At 42.2% G+C, this 17,827-nt stretch overlaps 1 protein-coding gene across 1 annotated transcript in view; it reads left to right on the top strand.

The window, feature by feature from the left end:
• The window catches only part of hs2st1a (heparan sulfate 2-O-sulfotransferase 1a), a 34,628-nt gene extending 16,801 nt beyond the window's left edge, over positions 1-17,827 (top strand). The window contains exons 3-8 of the mRNA XM_069684815.1: positions 9,681-9,934; positions 10,028-10,113; positions 10,678-10,816; positions 11,116-11,213; positions 13,533-13,690; positions 15,923-17,827. Coding sequence (XP_069540916.1) covers positions 9,681-9,934; positions 10,028-10,113; positions 10,678-10,816; positions 11,116-11,213; positions 13,533-13,690; positions 15,923-16,146 — 959 coding nt within the window. The 3' untranslated portion in view covers positions 16,147-17,827. The remainder of the gene's footprint in view (positions 1-9,680; positions 9,935-10,027; positions 10,114-10,677; positions 10,817-11,115; positions 11,214-13,532; positions 13,691-15,922) is intronic.

Below are 17,827 nucleotides of genomic sequence, written 5' to 3' on the forward strand. Positions count from 1 at the left end.
AGCCACGAAATTGCTTCAGTAAATATGTTGGACTACGGGCGCTCTGTCTTCCCCCTGTCTCTCACTTTGAATGAGACTCACGGTAATAGGCTTGTAGTTGTCACAATGTTTAAGACCCGTGTTGGCTTCACGGTTCATAATTAGCTTTTAATGCACAGAGACGGCTTGAGGGAGGAAACTGACGGAAATGTGGAATGAAAAGAGGCCCGCTGTGTGGCCATAGTGATTCAGGCTTTTGTTCTCTAATTAAATGACCTCAGAAGGGAGCGCTAAGCTTAAGTTTGTGTGTGTGTGGCGCCCTCTGATATGGACGTTTGTGCCAAGTGCATTCAGCCTCCCAATGAATAGGGCGTCGACTACAAAGCCTGAGGAGCCCTCTCCGTGCCCGCTTCGCCTCCTTGTTGCTTGTTGGAAATCTGCCACAAAACACCATGTCTTTAACAAGTGGTTTCTGGGCCCCTTCGCATAGTTCAGGACGTTGTAGGGAGGGACACAGAAGCCCTCGGTCTTTTCTCACTCTCTTCACCACCTCTGCAAAAGCATAAACGGAGAGACTGGCAGCCGTCCTCGTAGCCTTGAGCTGCACAAAAGCTTAATTTTGTGTGTTTTTGCCACAGCAAAGCAAAAAGAAAGCTTACATGATGCATGTTCTGCTGCTTGGCCTTGGAGATGTCAGCAGTTTGAATATGGACAAGAAGACAGCTTAAGTCTGCAGCTACAGAGGTTAAAATGTCAAGTCACTCAATTAAATTTAGTTAGATGTAGTCGTGACTGTCCCTCTTGTTTATGTGGTTTATGTGGAGATTTCTGTCAGCACAACGGAGATGTATTGAATTTAATCTGCGCTGCTCGCAGCTTTAAAACAACACATTTAAGATTCTCCGCAGCGAGTCGTCTCTCAGAAACGATGTCCTGCTTCCTCTGGATGATCCACAGACCTCGCTGTCAACAGTTTTCACTCCGAGTACTTTTTAAGAGGAAAGTAGTTCCAGTGAAAACTGTTGACAGCGAGCTCTGTGGATTATCCAGGAACACTGGCTTCTAAAACACATTGTTTTTGCTGTTGTTTGTTTTTCTATGTTTTGCTGACAGCAAAGAAAAAGAAAATTCCATTTTACATCATATTGTAGGTGAAGAATAAATCTAAAAGACAGATATCTCAAAAAAGTTTTGCAAACCACTCGGGAAAAGTTAGAAAGAATTGCTGTTTTGTTTCCTTGAATTTTTAATATCTTCTACACCCCTGAAGGCTTGTTATTAAACATTTATACCTTTTAACTCAACATACAGGACTGTGCAAAATTTTAGGCAGGTGTGAAAAAATGCTGTAAACTAAGAATGCTTTCAAAAAGGGTTGATAGTTAATTTTCATCAATTAACAAAATGCAGTGAATGAACAGAAGACAAATCTAAATCAAATCAATATTTGGTGTGACCACCCTTTGCCTTCAAACAGCATCAATTCTTATAGGTACACTTGCACACAGTTTTTGAAGGAACTCAGCTGGTAGGTTGTTCCAAACATCTTGGAGAACTAACCACAGATCTTCTGTGGATGTAGGCTTCCTCAGATCCTTCTGTCTCTTCATGTAATCCCAGACAGACTGGATGACGTTGAGATCAGGGCTCTGTGGGGGCCAGACCATCACTTCCAGGACTTCTTGTTCTTCTTCACGCTGAAGATAGTTCTTAATAACATTGGCTGTATGTTTGGGGTCGTTGGGACACCATTAATCCTGACCAAATCTCCAACTCCATTTGAGGAATTGCAGCCCCAAACTTGCAAGGAACCTCCACCATGCTTCACTGTTGCCTGCAGAGACTAATTATCGTACCGCTCTCCAGCCATTCGGCAAACAAACTGGCTTCTGCTACAGCCAGATATTTCAAATTTTGACTCATCAGTCCAGAGCACCTGCTGCCATTTTCTGCACCCCAGTTCCTATGTTTTCGTGCGTAGTTGAGTCACTTGGCCTTGTTTCCATGTCGGAGGCTTTTTGTCTGCAACTCTTCCATGAAGACCACTTGTGGCCAGACTTCTCCGGACAGTAGATGGGTGTACCTCGGTCCCACTGGTTTCTGCCAGTTCTGAGCTGATGGCACTGCTGGACATCTTCCGATTTGGAAGGGAAACAAGCTCGATGTGTTTTTCATCTGCTGCACTAAGTTTCCTTGGCCGACCACTGCGTCTTGGATCCTCAGAGTTGTCCGTTTCTTTGTGCTTCTTCAAAAGAGCTTGAACAGCACATCTTGAACGCTCAGTCTGCTTTGAAATCTTTGTATGGGAGAGACCTTGCTGATGCCGTATAACTACCTTGTGTCTTGTTGCTGTGCTCAGTCTTGACATGGTGTGTGACCTGTGACATTAAACTGTCTTCCACAGCCTCACCTTGGTAGCAGAGTTTGGCTCTTCCTCACCCAGTTTTAAGCCTCCTACACAGCTGTTACTGTTTCAGTTACTGACTGTGTTTCAACCTACATGTGAAATTGATGATCATTAGCGCCTGTTTGGTATAATTGGTTGATCATACACCTGACAATAACTACCTGACTACCTGAGCTTGACTTAAAATGAGCTTAAAATGAGCTACCCAAGCTCTTATTACTCACAGTAAAATTAGCTAGCCTAGCTGTTATTACTCACATTAAAATGAGCTAAGCTAGCTGTTATTACTCACATTAAAATGAGCTAAGCTAGCTGTTATTACTCACATTAAAATGAGCTAAGCTAGCTGTTATTACTCACATTAAAATTAGCTAACTGAGCTCTTATTACTAATTTTAAAATGAGCTAAGCTAGCTGTTATTACTCACATTAAAATGAGCTAAGCTAGCTGTTATTACTCACATTAAAATTAGCTAACTGAGCTCTTATTACTAATTTTAAAATGAGCTAAGCTAGCTGTTATTACTCACATTAAAATGCTGAGTCTGTTAACATTTTCTTTTTCATTCACCGTCTTTAAACATCACTGTACCCCGTACTGTGTTCTGTTTAATATTTACTTCATGTGCCGTCTACAGTTTTGTAAATCTCTCTGTCATAGCCTTCAGTTATTGTGTCTTTTAATCTTTATTGCTTTCTCTTTGCCGTTTTATCTTTATTCTTTTTTTCCCCTCTGTAAACAAACCAACGTCAAATTTACCGGACTTCTTTCAGCGGACTGATATGATAACAGTTAGTCCTCTGGATTGTGTGATTAGAGCCACATCCTGAGCAACAGTCTGTAATCTAGAAATAACAGACCTCTGAATGCCATAATTAACCAGTGAGAATCAAGTATTTAACACAGCTGTGTAACAAATCTTTTTATTGATTTTTTTTAGCTCTGTTTTGGTGTCTACCAGCTGATAAATATTCCGCAAAATTCACCTCCTAGTCACTTGTCCATCTGCTGTTTAGTGATGGGTCAGTGGTGTATAGAGGGTTCATCTCAATGAGCTGAAGAGTTGAGGTGAAGTTATTTATTGCTTTGTTACTATGAGCAAATTAAGTTTTACATCACAAGTAGTCTTTCAACCTATTCACAATTTAAATACATTCATTTAGAGCAGGGGTGTCAAACTCATATTAGGTAGTGGGCTGGATTTGTTCTGATGAGACCTGAAAGGGGCCGGACTATTTTTTGCCGACATCATGATGTCTTAACACATAGATATATCGGCTACTACACTTTTATTATTTGAAATCATTCAATAAGAGCCAACAGATACTTTTAACAATCAGTGAGCTTTTCATGTTGTTGCATAAACAACAAAAAATGTAATTAAGTAACATGCGATCCTTGCAACATATTGAATGTGAATGTCTTTGTCATTCACCAATGATACATTTGAAAGAATAGGTTAATAATAATAGCACATAATAATACTGTACAACAGGGAAGTGTAACAATAAGTGGCATAGTAAACTTTTTCCTATTTACACTACTCTAAACAACAATACATTTAATGTTTAAATCTCATTGTGATTCATTAATTATACATTTTAAATATTGCTGGTTAAGGCTATAAAACCAAAGCCACCCATTGTCCAGAAAGTCCGACCTGATATCGGGGTTAAACCAGCTGCCCTGGGATCAGGGCCTGTGGAATCCAGGGTGTAGTGACGAGAGAGAGGAAGAGAGAGGGAGAGATTTTGCCAATCAAGTTTGTGGCCGGCAGTATATGTGGAACTGAAACTGAGGAAAAGGAACACTCACATTTTCACTTGCTGGTCGGCACCTGACACTTTTTCACTTCCACCAGCCTGTCGACGTCAGGAACTAGTTTCTGAGCGGTGGCGATTTTCATTATGTCCCTCAGATGTCCGTGCGTCAGCCGACTGCGCAGTTTGGACTTCATCCCTCACGTTAATACCTGCTCGCATACATATGTTGTCCCAAACATACAGACTACCTTTGATGCAAATGCTGTCTTTGATTGTTCAAATGATCAGATGAAGTTTCATACTTGAACGTTGCTCTACACCGCAGTTTGATCAGCTCCATTCGGAGTTCCTCTCTCACGTGCGTAATCCCTCTCCAGCTGAGTGAAGACAGTTAATCGACTTTTAAACTCGGCTATGAGCCCCAACAGTGTGTTCCTGTACGTGTCCATACTTTGGTAATCCACAGGTAGAGATTTTAGACAGGAGAAGTGGGCTGGGTTGTGCTGGGACAGCTGCGTCTGCCACAGAGCACATTTCATTTGGAAAGCACGAGCGCTGTCGGAGTACTCTGTGACGAGTTTGTTGCGGCCCTGCATGTTAACATTCATCACATTCAAATGTTCTGTAATGTCCACTGAAAAAACAAGACCCGTTACCCTGTCTGGCTTATATTACTCTGCCACTTGTTTTCCTCTCTGTGCCATGAATTGAGTGATCTCTGTGCGTAATTGAAAGAAGCGTCTGAGCACCGCTCCTCGGCTCAACCAGCGGACCTCAGTGTGAGGGCAGCTCATGCCTAATATCTTGATCAGATAAACGATCATCAAATTCTCTCTATATACATCTATAAAAATCTCTCTATAAAAACATAAATAGGCATATATATATACATATATATATATATATATTTTTTTTTCTTTCCCTTCCCCAAAATGTCTCGCGGGCATGATGAGACCTCCTGGCAGGCCGCATCTGGCCCGCGGGCCATATCTTTGACACCCCTGATTTAGAGCCTCCCCATGTGCCGTTACCTTGTCATGGTGGGGAGGCTCGTGTGTGTCTGTGATTATGGGTCATACCTCTAGCAGGTTCAACCAAGCCAGGCAGTTTTCAGGGTAGAGGCCAGACGAAAAGCAGCACGTAGCCCGTGAGGTTGGGGTTCGGGCGTGGGGCTAACAACTCCACCCCGTAAATCTTCATCTTGTTACAGAAAGAAATGCTAAAACCACGGGCCAACAGTAGACTCGAGCCAACCCATTGGCATTATGACCACTCTGAAAGCCTGAAAGCCTCCAACAGGAAGTCGGGAGTGTGACAACACCATGTATGAGACTAAATTAGCCCAGGTCATCAGTGAGATTCATTTAGAGCAGCTATAAAGTACAAAAGAAAACATCATTGTGTATAAATTTTTTTAAGTTTAACACTCAGTAACTCAACCAATCTCTCGCCCATGTGGAAGTGAATTCATTAGATTAGATGGACGACAGTCTGATCACGTAAGCAACTCCAAAACTGTTATTAGATTTAGATTTAAGTACGGCTAAATCCCAAGATCTGGAGTGCTACACAGAAGTATGACACATCAAACCACCTCCTTCCTGCTGAACCCGGTGAGAAGAACACAAGTTAAAAACATAAATACATGTGAGAAAACACAATTGTTCTAAGTTTGGTAGAAATGTTTCTGTGAGATCCCTTCTCTCATAGCAAGAAGCAGCTTGTGAAAATGTACCAAACATACTCTGAGCTCTTCAGACACCTGGTGCTACATACCGGCTCCTAATATTTACGACTTGCATTGTCACGGGTTGAGCTCTATTTTTCGAATGTCACGCTCTCCCTCTGTGTCTCCCCTCACTGTACACGTCTTAAAAATAATCCTTAAAGGACATCTGAGCCCGAGCGATAAAGTTCCAACATAGCAACTGTTATTGCTGTTGTTGTTGGCCTGTGCGTGCTTGGGCCGGACGCGTGAATAAATGTGTCTATTACAGTTGTCCTGCATGCTGACAGCCCTCAGCCATTACAGCCACCTGGCACGTCTCCACACCACCAGTAGTGAGCGTGTGGAAGCGGCGCGGCTCCGTCCGTAACCGGATCCAGCCTCGATGAGCGGAACATTAACAGCTGCTCAGGAGTGTGTAAGAGAGGGGGCAGTGAGAGTGTTTGTCTGTGCGTTGTTGTGTGTGTGCCCACGTGTGTTTCGGGTAGATGAAGGAGAGGGCGTCGGAATCACAGATGACATCTTAATTGGCGTCCGGTGCCAGATGCCAGGCTGTAAAGCCGGGCCAGGCCAGGCCAGGCTGTAACAGTGTCTCAGCAGCCAGGCAGGCAGGGCTTTAGGCAGGGCTTAAGGAGGCCCGCTGGCTCCGCCGAGTGCTCCCACGGGTATTAGGTGCTCACACACACACATATAAACACCCTTCTTCTTCTCGCTCCATCCTTCCTGCGGAGCACTCGGAGGCATTGTCAACACCAGTCAATCTGAGGCGAATTCAGACGGAGAAAAGCTCGAGGCTAACAAAGGCCCGGGCTTCTTTTGTGTTCAGTCTATTCACAGTGAGGCAGCGAGGTCTGCCTTTTCTGAAGCTTCATGCACTGTTTGCACTGAGACCCCCCCTCCCTCAAACCCTGCCCTCCTCATTTATAGTGTATTGATGTCTCATAAATGTCCTGTTAAGTATCAAGTAACTGTAGCCTTACCGTCTAAGTACCCACCTCTAACCCTGAGCCCGTCACCTCCTGCTCTTCACCTCTTCACCCTCGTTACACGATGCTTTTCTCAGAAGAGGAGGAAGAATCTGGGTCTAAAAAAATCCTTCTTCCCTCTAACCACGCTCTGTCTGAAGTACGCTGAGATGTACTTGGCTGTGTGACAGTACATTTTATTTGATGGAAAACCGAGCAGGCACACACTTCTCTCTCTGCGGTTAAATAAGGAGAGTGAAAGAAAAGGTAGGATATTAAAGTTGAATCTGATTAGCGAACAAGAGAGGTGCTACAGCAGCGTGAAATAGGCTGCTCACAAAATGATTAACTAATATTCCTGTTTGACATTACTCTTGATCCTCCGTGTGAAGCAGGAGAAGGGGTTCTGCTATCTGCTCTCCAAACAGATGAAATGAAAATCTATTTTTAATAAAGCTAATTCGCTCACAGGGAGGCGGATTACTAGTTTGAAGGTGTAGTTCTTGTTAACAGGACTGGATTTAGATTTAAGTCTTGATTTGTAGCAGAGATGTCAGATATGCGACAGCTGGGTGCTGTGTGAGTCTGTTATGAGACATGTTAAACATTGACCAGTGTGTACACAAAGGTCTGGGGATGTGGGAGTTGGAGATAGCAGACCTTCTGCTCTTGCAGTCTGTGTACAGTATTTAAAATAAGGTGATACTTTTTGCTCCACTGAGAGGTCAGAGGTCAAGTTCAGCTCAAGAGAGTTTTATTTTTTCCAACTCTCCTTAAAAACACTAAATCTGAAAACAAAAACAAAAACAAAGTACTCGGTTTGGATCAAAAATCCCTTGATGTTTACTGGGGGACCAATCCCACTTACCAAACATATTTTTAAACATTATTATTCTGTGGAGTCAAATAAAGATCAACAAGACTGTGACTGTGCTAGTTTGTGTCTCGACACCGGGCAGAGTCAGCGAATGATACCGCTAGCTGCACAGCTAACCTCTTAGCCGTTACACCGAGCGACCTCACAGGCTTGGAGCACTTCCTCTGTGTTGACTGGATCTGCAGAACTCGTTAGAATCAGTTGCGCCCTGATTGGACAGTTTGGGGCGGCTGTGGCTCAGTGGTAGAGTCAGTCCTCTTTCAATCAGAAGGTTGGTGGTGCCTCGACTTTGGAAAGACCAGAAGGCCCCCACCTGAGGATCTAAGGCTTCAGGCTGTCTCATATGGTGTCAACAACTCTGTGATGTAGCTTGGAGCCAGATCCATACGTGCTTTAAAAGTGATCAGTAAAATCTTACAATCAATTCAATATCAATAAATAATAAAATCAATAAAGTCACTGGAAGCCAATGCAGAGAAGCCAGGACGGGGGTGAAAACCAGTAAGAAGCCTAGCTGCTGCATTCTGGACTATTTGGAGGCGAGAGAGGGATTTCTGATTGATTCCGGAGAGCAGGGAGTTACAGTAATCCAGTCTGGAGAAGATGAGAGCGTGGATTATTTTTTCGAGGTCTGGTTGGGTAATTATTGCTTTGCAATAAATGGTGCGTAACTGATGGAAGCAGGACTGTACAACTTTCTTTATATGTGGGTCAAATGTAAGGTCGCAGTCGAATATTACGTCAAGGTTTCTTGCAGTTGGTTTCACATTATCAGATAGGGCGCCAAGGCCGCTGTCGATATGGAGGGTGGAGTTATGTGGATTGATTAGTACTATTTCTGCTATTCTACTATTTCTGTTCTCAGCCATCCAACAGGTTATGTCACTGAGACAATCTTTGACAGTCAATGATTGACAGTCGGGCACTTTGCGTTGCAGCCTCTGCCATCAGTGGTTGAAAGGGTGAATGCGACATGCAGTGTAAAAGTGCTTTGAGTTGTCGCAAGACTAGAAGAGCGCTATATAAGTGCAGTCCAGTACAGTCCATTTACTATTTAGCCTCCTCTGATTGGATGGTCAGTGGACAACGGGGAGGCGAGCTGATTGGCTGGTTAGCAGAGGCGCAAAGAAAGGGTCAAAATTCATGCTTGTAGCTCGTAGCTTGTATCTTCAGGTTCGTACATGCAGGTAGGACATTTGTGTCTGTAACACAAACTTAAATGTGTGAGAACAAAACATTTTTACACATTCACAAATTTAGATACTTGCATGCAAATTTTCTCACACGCCCACAAAACGTGAAATACAACTGCAGGCTGTGAAATAACTTTATTTTGCGAGCTCATCTTTTTGACCTTTCTTTGACTTCATATTATTGTGTGTTCAATCACGTCCTGTCGACTTATTGTAATCAGAATCATCTTTACTGGCCAGGTATTTGAGGAAGTTGACTCTGGTTTTACTTTGCTCTCTGTGTACAACAGAAACGCTTAAGACAAGGACAACAAGCTTAACATAACCATTAACGTTTAACTACTGTTTATTTACAGAACTACTGATATAAATGTATCTTAAAAATAACAATACAACAACAAGAACATTAACACTTGTAGACAGAGAGTGGAGGATAGGTCTAAATATATATCAGCCTTCTCTGTGAGTATGTGACCCTGTGGTGTGACTCAAAGATGTGTGTGATATCTTTTCTCTCTGATGTGGATCTCTTTTATTTATCATTTTCGTTGTGTGTATTTGCTTGTGCTTTATTTTGTTTTTCCTTCTAGATTTAGTGATTTATACGTTTATGCTCACTTGTCTTATTTATTAGAGTCTGCCTCCATTAAACATAACATATTAAATGTATGCCATGTGTCCCTTTATCCTGAAAGCGGAAATATCTGTATGGCATGTACCAATCTTACACCATCCATGCCACTATCTAACCTCCTGCCCTCCCCTCCAGAGCGAGCCATCGCCCGACACGAGGTGCGAGAGATCGAGCAGCGGCACACGCAGGACGGCCTGCGGGAGCGGGACTCGTCGGCCTCGTCGCTCTCCGACAACGAAGACGACATCGTCATCATCTACAACCGCGTGCCCAAGACGGCCAGCACCTCCTTCACCAACATCGCCTACGACCTGTGCGGGAAGAACCACTACCACGTGCTGCACATCAACACCACCAAGAACAACCCGGTCATGTCCATACAGGACCAGGTCAGACACAGGCTCCTTTCAGCATGTGGTTCAGACTGTGTGTACTAAAAGCAACATTTAATGCAGTGTGATAATGATTGTTTTTCCTTTCAGGTGCGCTTTGTGAAGAATGTGACTGAGTGGAGGGAGATGAAGCCGGCTTTCTACCACGGACACGTCTCCTTCCTCGACTTCACCAAGTAAATATATTCTTATAGGAATACTTTAAAGTCCTTCTTACGGAGTTATTGAAGTCTGAGGGTCAAAACATTTATTTTTCAGATGTCAGACCTATAGAGCAACAACAATGGACCCTTTTTATACACATTTTATTCAGTTTTGGATCTCCAACATCCCCTTCAATCTCCTAATAATCAAACAATGTACTGAGGAATGAGCTGACATTGGCTCTGTCGGCTGCCTCAGCAGCGTAAGAGGAAATGTCTCTTATTGGAAGTTAAAAATATGTCTTTTAACCCCTATTTTTCATATTTATAATATTTCATGAATGATTAAAAGACCAGTAGAAAAGGTCTCTAATAAGGTGTATTAAATCTGCTGTGGCTTTGTGCAGCCGGCTCCCCCTTGTGGTCATGTACAACATTTTACTTACAGTGTAGTGAAATGATTTAAATGTAACCGAAAGTAATTTGGTGAACCTTTAATCCCAATAAAAAAAGCACATTATTGAGTTTAAATCTCCTAATTGTCTCTGTTTTTAATCATGTTAAGTGCTTTAACCCAACCTCCGTCTTGTCTCTCAGGTTTGGGGTGAAGAGGAAGCCCATCTACATAAACGTGATCCGGGACCCCATCGAGAGGCTGGTGTCCTATTATTACTTTCTGCGTTTCGGGGACGACTACCGGCCCGGCTTGAGACGCAGGAAACAAGGAGACAAGAAGGTTAAAAATCCATGAATGCACTTATTCTTTTGTTTAAGTCCATCTTAAACCAGTAGTTTTTTTGGTTTTGTTTTTTACAGTTCATTAAAAGATCACCTCTTAATGTACATGAGATGGGAGTCATAGGGGAAACTCACCGTCCTCTGTCTGTGCTAAAATGTCTTTACATGTTCTCTGAAGTTAAATATGAGGCTTCAACAATCTCTGCCAAAGTTGTAACAATACTGTAGATAAGACGGACTCAAATCCTTGCTCTTTAATTGTATTTGACAAGTTTTCCTCTTGTGTCTGTGTCTCAGACGTTCGATGAATGTGTATCAGCCGGCGGCTCAGACTGTGCCCCTGAGAAGCTCTGGCTCCAGATTCCCTTTTTCTGCGGTCACTACTCTGAATGCTGGTGAGTCTTCAAGCACCAGACGCTGCCTCCTGTTCAGACACAGAGCACTGAGTCAGAGTGATCACTGATACTTGAACAGACGTGAAGAGGCTTGAATGAACTTGTCTCACTTTATTTATAAATAAAGCTGGTTATAATTTAGTTTTGACCAACATCAACAATGAGCTGCTTATCATTGCCTTTGAAGCTGAAGTCTGATCAGTCTTTTTCCCTTTGTTACACAGAAACTAAAAACACATCAGTGAGTCAAACTGTAATACCATGTAACATGTTTCTTCATTACAACAAACATGGACGTTGTAGTTTATGAGTCAATCATTCATACACCATTTTGGGGCACTAAGTACTTACTGGCACACTAGAATTCATGCAAATTCAACCAACTGCTGCAACTTTTCTCCAAATGTGACCAATCATCCTATTTCCCCGCGCGTGAAGTCATTTATGTCACCAAACTCACTCCTTTGGTGTTTAAAATATTGATCCCCTGAGATCTGCAATCTTTTACTGTTTCTTCGATGTGTTGGCAGTTTGTGTGAGGAAAACGCTGCATGCAAGATATGTGCTTTTTTTGCTGTGAAGGCTCCGGTGTGATTGTCTCACGTTCATTAGCTACCTTATCCAGCCTCAAACTACATGTGTCTTAAACAGTCTATATACAGTGGTTCCACAACAATAAATCCAACACTCAATGTCATCTTGGGATAATTTATCCTCGGGGAGATCATGTAAACTCCACACAGAAACACCCCGATGTCCAAACTGAGATTCGAACCAGGACCTTTTTCACTGTGTTGTGTCACCACGAACCACTGCACCCCACTGCACGCCTGTGCAGCCCTTCCGCCAACCTGAGGCTCTTTGTGATGTGTGTGTCAGCACTGATTTCATTTAGTCCCTGTACTCTTATCAATTGTTTTCTGCCTCAGCAGCCAAAATAATAGAGTAGAACAGTAATGTAATAAATAATGTGTAGATTGCCCAGAAAGTGCACAATTCATTTCTGTGATGCAAATTTTAAACTTTAACTTTCTTCACTTACAGCCAATGAAATCAGCTACAGGCTAGCACTTTGTAGATTATTTACTTTTTTTACACGGCTGTGTTAAATACTTGATTCTGATTGGTTAATTGCAGCATTCTGAGGTCTGCTATTACTCTATACTATGAAGAACAGACCGTTGCTAGGGATGTGTCTAATCACGCAATCCCGGAGGACTAACTGTAATCATATCAATCCGCAGAAAGAAGTCCGGTAAATTAGACGTCGGCCTGTTTACAGAGGGAAAAAAGAAAAGAGACCAAAAGGGTGTGATTAGAGCCGCATCCCTAGCAACAGTCTGTTCTTCATAGCAACAGTCTGTTATCGAGAAATAGCAGACCTCACAATGCTGTAATTAACCAATCAGAATCAAGTATTTAACTCAACCGTGTAATAATACACTATAACAACCTGCTCACTATACATTGTCCCTTACTCAGATGGTCTATTGTAGTCGCTTATTATTTACCTGAGACTTACTTCTAAATATTCTTGCTGAGGTCTCTGAGGTTTATTTTTTCTTACTGATCCTCCTGTTTGACAACACCAGGATACAATCACAGTGATGGTGTGTAATATGACTTTCTTAACGTAGCGAACAGTAACAGTCATGGATGTCCATTTTGAAGTTGGAGACACAGAGAGTGTGCAATGTTATAATTCATCAGTCTAGCTGCTCACAGTGTTATCATTATAGTTATTGATCATAGAGTGGACGACCCTTTGCTCACTGTTACAGAGTATCCGAACTTGATCCTTTAGTCATCTCTGGCAGTTCAGAGAGTTCAGGATGCTGTGTCTGTTTTGTTTCATAATACAGAACATTAAACCTGAGAGTCCTTTTCCATCACTTCTGCTACGCTCATCCTCTCAAGGCCTCTGATCGCTCTCTCTGCCTTGATCTGCTCTCTACATGATGATCTGTATCAATCTCCCTCTCTGTGCCCTCACTCATCCCTCTTACCCTCCTTAATCTCCCCTTGACTCTGCCCTCCATCGTGTAGCCTCCTGAAAGAAATCACTTTATAGTTTTAAACAATTTACTTCCTCTTACTTTATTATCCAATTTCTTTACCATGGAAACAAACACCTTTCACTGACTTTCTCCTTCGTCCTCTGGTCCTCCTGTTGTCTCATCCCTCTCTGTACTCAACGCACATCTCACTTCATAATTTTTCCTGTCACTCTCTTCCTCCCCTCTGTTGCTGTTCTTTGCAAACATTGCGATTATTTTACCTCCAACAGAACTAACCACAGACAACTCTGTCTCTTTGCAGGAACGTGGGCAGCCAGTGGGCTCTGGAGCAGGCCAAGTACAACCTGGTGAACGAGTACATGCTGGTCGGAGTGACGGAGGAGCTGGAGGACTTTGTCATGATGCTGGAGGCGGCGCTGCCCCGCTTCTTCAAAGGAGCCACTGATCTGTACAAAACAGGTGCAGAGTCTGCTCAAGTCCATTTGCTGTTGCCTTGCATGTTTTTTGTCTCTCTCAACAGAATTCTAATAAACTGAAAGGCAACGTAATGGCGCTCTCACACTGCAACGCTAAAGTGTGTGTGCTGCGGTTGCATATTAGCAGTTTGAATTGCTCCTCCGGGAATTGAATAGTGATCAATATGCACTCATGCCGCGCTCTGATGTAGTTACAGATTAGTTACAATGAGTGCAGGCAGAATGAATAATGGAGCGCACAGAAGAATCTGACACTGATTTAAATGTACTGTGACCCCAGTATGATATTAATCATTTCTAGCAGCAGATAAACCCAAGTACTCAAGTTAATCAGGTATGTGTTTAATGAAATCTCAGTCTCTTTTGAGAAGTCGTGCAGTTTCAGTTATCATGTTCCTGCTGACTGGTAACCTCACTACGAGCTGTAAGAGATGCCTTGCAAAATTAACGTTAGGCCTAAAGAGAAGTAGCATACAATACATACATACAATAATCATTTCAGACATTTTGCTCATACTTTTTTTTTTTCATCGGAATTATATGAGAAGATTAATACCACTCTGCTGTCTTTATGCTAAATGTGAAGCTACAAGCAGTTAGCTTAGCTTAGCTACAAGACTAAAAACAGGGAAACTGCTAGCCTGACGCTGTTCAAAGGAAACAAAAATCTGCCTAGCAACACCACCAAAGTTCAAAATTCATGTTCAAAAGATAATCATCTTTTGTACTCAGTTTGTTTTAGTTTCTAATCTTATGGACAGCTTTGCACCAGTTCTTTACTGGAGGCAGTAAAATCCTGCTGTCTCTGCTGGTTGCCAGGTAACACTGTGGCAATAGAAATGCCTCCCCTGTTAAACCACAACTTGATGTTTTTATTCATTGGTCATTCTGCAGATAAGCTTACCAGTTCCCCACAGTAGCTTGTATATTTACCATATGAAAGTAGTTTTTTATCAGTGGGAAAGTGAATAAGTAAAAAAAAAAGTGTTTGAAAAACTCATTTGTGGATTTTTTTTTTTTTTTTTTTTAAACTTAACTCCAGATTTTTAAACATAAAAATGTCTTTAAAGGGGCCATGTCTTTTAAATGAATATTCTTATATTTTTCATGGGTTTCACATTTTTCGGTGTTTAGTGTTCACAGTGAAAAAGTGAAAAAGGAAAAACTGCATAATTTCGTGTTTTTCCAGAATGACATGTTTAAAAAGGTCGCCTCTGAAATGGGCCGTTCAGAACAGCTGCAGGTTTCTACATAGAACCTTGCTTTCGCTGAAATCCACCAATCATCATTCCCCGTCATTCTCCTCAGGCTGCCTTCTCGCACTCGCTTGAAGTCAAGTCGTTGTCAAGATTTCAGTTTAGCATCCCGATACCTCCTGTCGATTTTGGCTCGTACATATAAGGCAGAATAACCAATCCAAAAGCAGCCATGTTATCTACAACTTTGGAGTGACAGTGTAGTGCGGCCTCTCCCCTGCCTGGGATCACATACGGAGGAGAGTCTACGTGGTCACTCCAAATACTGTCAGCCAGTCGTGGCTAAGGTCTAACCCTTGAATGGCAAATGGCTTGTTTGTGTCAGGAGGAAGGAGAACGTCCGAATAATAATTACATTAAAATATGTATACAATTTTTAAAACGAAACAAACTTTACCAACGTAAGTCAAAAACACATTGGAATAATAGAAAATGTAATGCATAGCTAAAATATGTCCCCTTTAAGCCTTCAACACTGCCTATATTAAATATGTCAGGTAGGGGTGCTGGTTTAGCTCAGCTGGTAGAGCAGGCTTGTCGCATCGGCCACAAGTTTGACTCTAATCTTATCTTATACTGATCATCCCCACTTTCTCCTCCCCATATTTCCTGTTGCTCTTCACTGTCCTATCAAATCAGCATAAAAAAAAAAAAGATGTTTTGTTTTTTTTATAAAAAGGAAAAGTAGAGCAAAGACTTTACATAACAATGGGTAGCAATGACAGACACCAACAACCGGCATGTTGTTCCCGCACGTAATATCTTTTCGGAGGCCTATAACTGGTGCCAAACATTTTTTGAAATGCTGTAACAAAAAGAAAATAGACTAGAAACACCTACAAAATCAAAAAAACTACTACTATAAAATAGAACTGTAAGGCTGCATGTGTATAAAAATGATGAATCACTGAGTTCACATACTCGAAACCCTTTTCATCCTCCTCTGCTTTTTATCACAGGGAAGAAATCCCACCTGAGGAAGACCAGCGAGAAGAAGCCGCCCACTAAGGAGTCTATCGCCAAGCTGCAGCAGTCGGCCATCTGGAAGATGGAGAATGAGTTCTATGAGTTTGCACTGGAGCAGTTCCAGTTCGTCAGGGCGCACGCTGTCAGAGAAAAGGACGGGGAGCTGTACCTGCTGGCACAGAACTTCTTCTACGAGAAAATCTACCCAAAAAACTGAAGAGACTCAGAGCTCGGAGAGGACACTTGAAAAGGAGGAGGAACGTGACACTAAAAGACTCCTGGTGACTGTGCGGCTGGTTTGTACGTGTGACTGAGAGCATAATGTGGAGCTGCAGGACAATCTGAACTCCAGGCCGGTGACGGCTCTGTTATTCACGTCGGTGCCAGCCCAACTGGACGAGGAGCTCACGTTTCGTCAGCAGGTCGCGTTCCCAGCAGCAGCCGTGGCCTCCACTCCCTTTCACTTCCATTTCAAAGGTCGTCTGCGCAGAGAGCCTCTGCCGGCACGTGTCCGGTGACAGCCTGTCCCAACAGCTGGTCAGGCCCCTGATTGGCTCAGATTCAGGCCAGAACTCTGTCATCAGCTCTGTACTGTTTGTTTGTGTTTGGTTGTATTTTAACTCTTTACTATGGTTGTCTTTTGTATGTAAAGACGGTGACATTTTCCATGGTGACAACATCCCCATGCCTCACCACTACTAACTTAAAGAGGTTTTAAGTGTAAGAATCTGACTACTGTGCTGTATTATTGGACTTGAACGAGAACTTTTGAGGTTTTTATGAAATAAAAATCCATTGTGACCGTACTTCCTGGGGCGGGTGCGTATGTTTTATACTGTACTTGATGTTTTAAGTTGACTCTTAAATGTGCAGCTTTGCGCAGAGGCTTTTCCTCTGCAAAGAAGGAAACATTACATGATATTACTGAAGTGTGTTTGAGCACTAAAGCTGAAGATGCTGCTGCTGTAAATATTTACTACTTTTTCATTCTCAGACAGCTTTGGTACAGTATAAAATCTACACATTTATACTGTAAAACCCTTTTCAAGTTAAAGTCTGTGCATTTTATTAGTTTGAGCATCGTTCATTTAATCTTTCTTTTCTGCATTTAATTTTTTGTTGTGTTATTTTTGTTGTAGAACCAGTTGAACATTGCCTCCATGAATGTGTTACTCTGCTGCTTAAAGGGATATTCTCACATTTTGGGAAACATTTTTAATCACATAAGAAGATTGAGTAAAATCAGTCCCTTTTAAAGAGGGGGTATTCTGCTGTTTCACATTTTGACACATATATATAATGTTACAATGTTGGATGTTCAGACTAAACGTGGGTGAAGTTTCAAATCTGTAGGTAAAAGTATGTTGGAGTAATCCCCAGGCTTCTCAGCTCAGTCTGCAGGCTGCTGTGAACGCCAGGTTTCACACAGTTTTTTCTACACGCTGCACTTTGTGACATCACAGAAGGCTGGCCAATCAGAAGAAAGTGGGCTTGTAGGGGCGGGGTTTCAGGCAGAGGCTGTATGAGGGCCTGCGCAGAACACTAGTGTACGAAAAAAGATGAATTTCCTTAACTGTAAATTATGCTAAGCTACTCCACAGGTATCACAGAGTGAAATATGAAGCTTGAAATCAGCATAATACCCCCTCTTTAAATATAAGGCTAGCAGGCAGGTAGCATAGCTTAGCATAAAGATAAAAAAAGAAGGAAAATGTTAGCCTGACACTTCTTTGAACAATGTAAAGTTGTTTTTTTTACCGAAGTTTTGTTTAAATAAAGCTAACAGGATATCACCTGTTCAACTGTTTGCGTAAGAGGTGCTGCTGGGCAACTTTACAGAGAGCCAGGCTATCCGTTTCGACCTGTTTTTAGTCTTTATGCTAAGCTAACTTCTGCAG

This window comes from Semicossyphus pulcher, unplaced genomic scaffold (genome assembly GCF_022749685.1).
Source record: "Semicossyphus pulcher isolate SPU_LCO1_2020_fin unplaced genomic scaffold, fSemPul1.0.p SCAF_7, whole genome shotgun sequence".
Taxonomy (NCBI): Eukaryota; Metazoa; Chordata; class Actinopteri; order Labriformes; family Labridae; genus Semicossyphus; species Semicossyphus pulcher.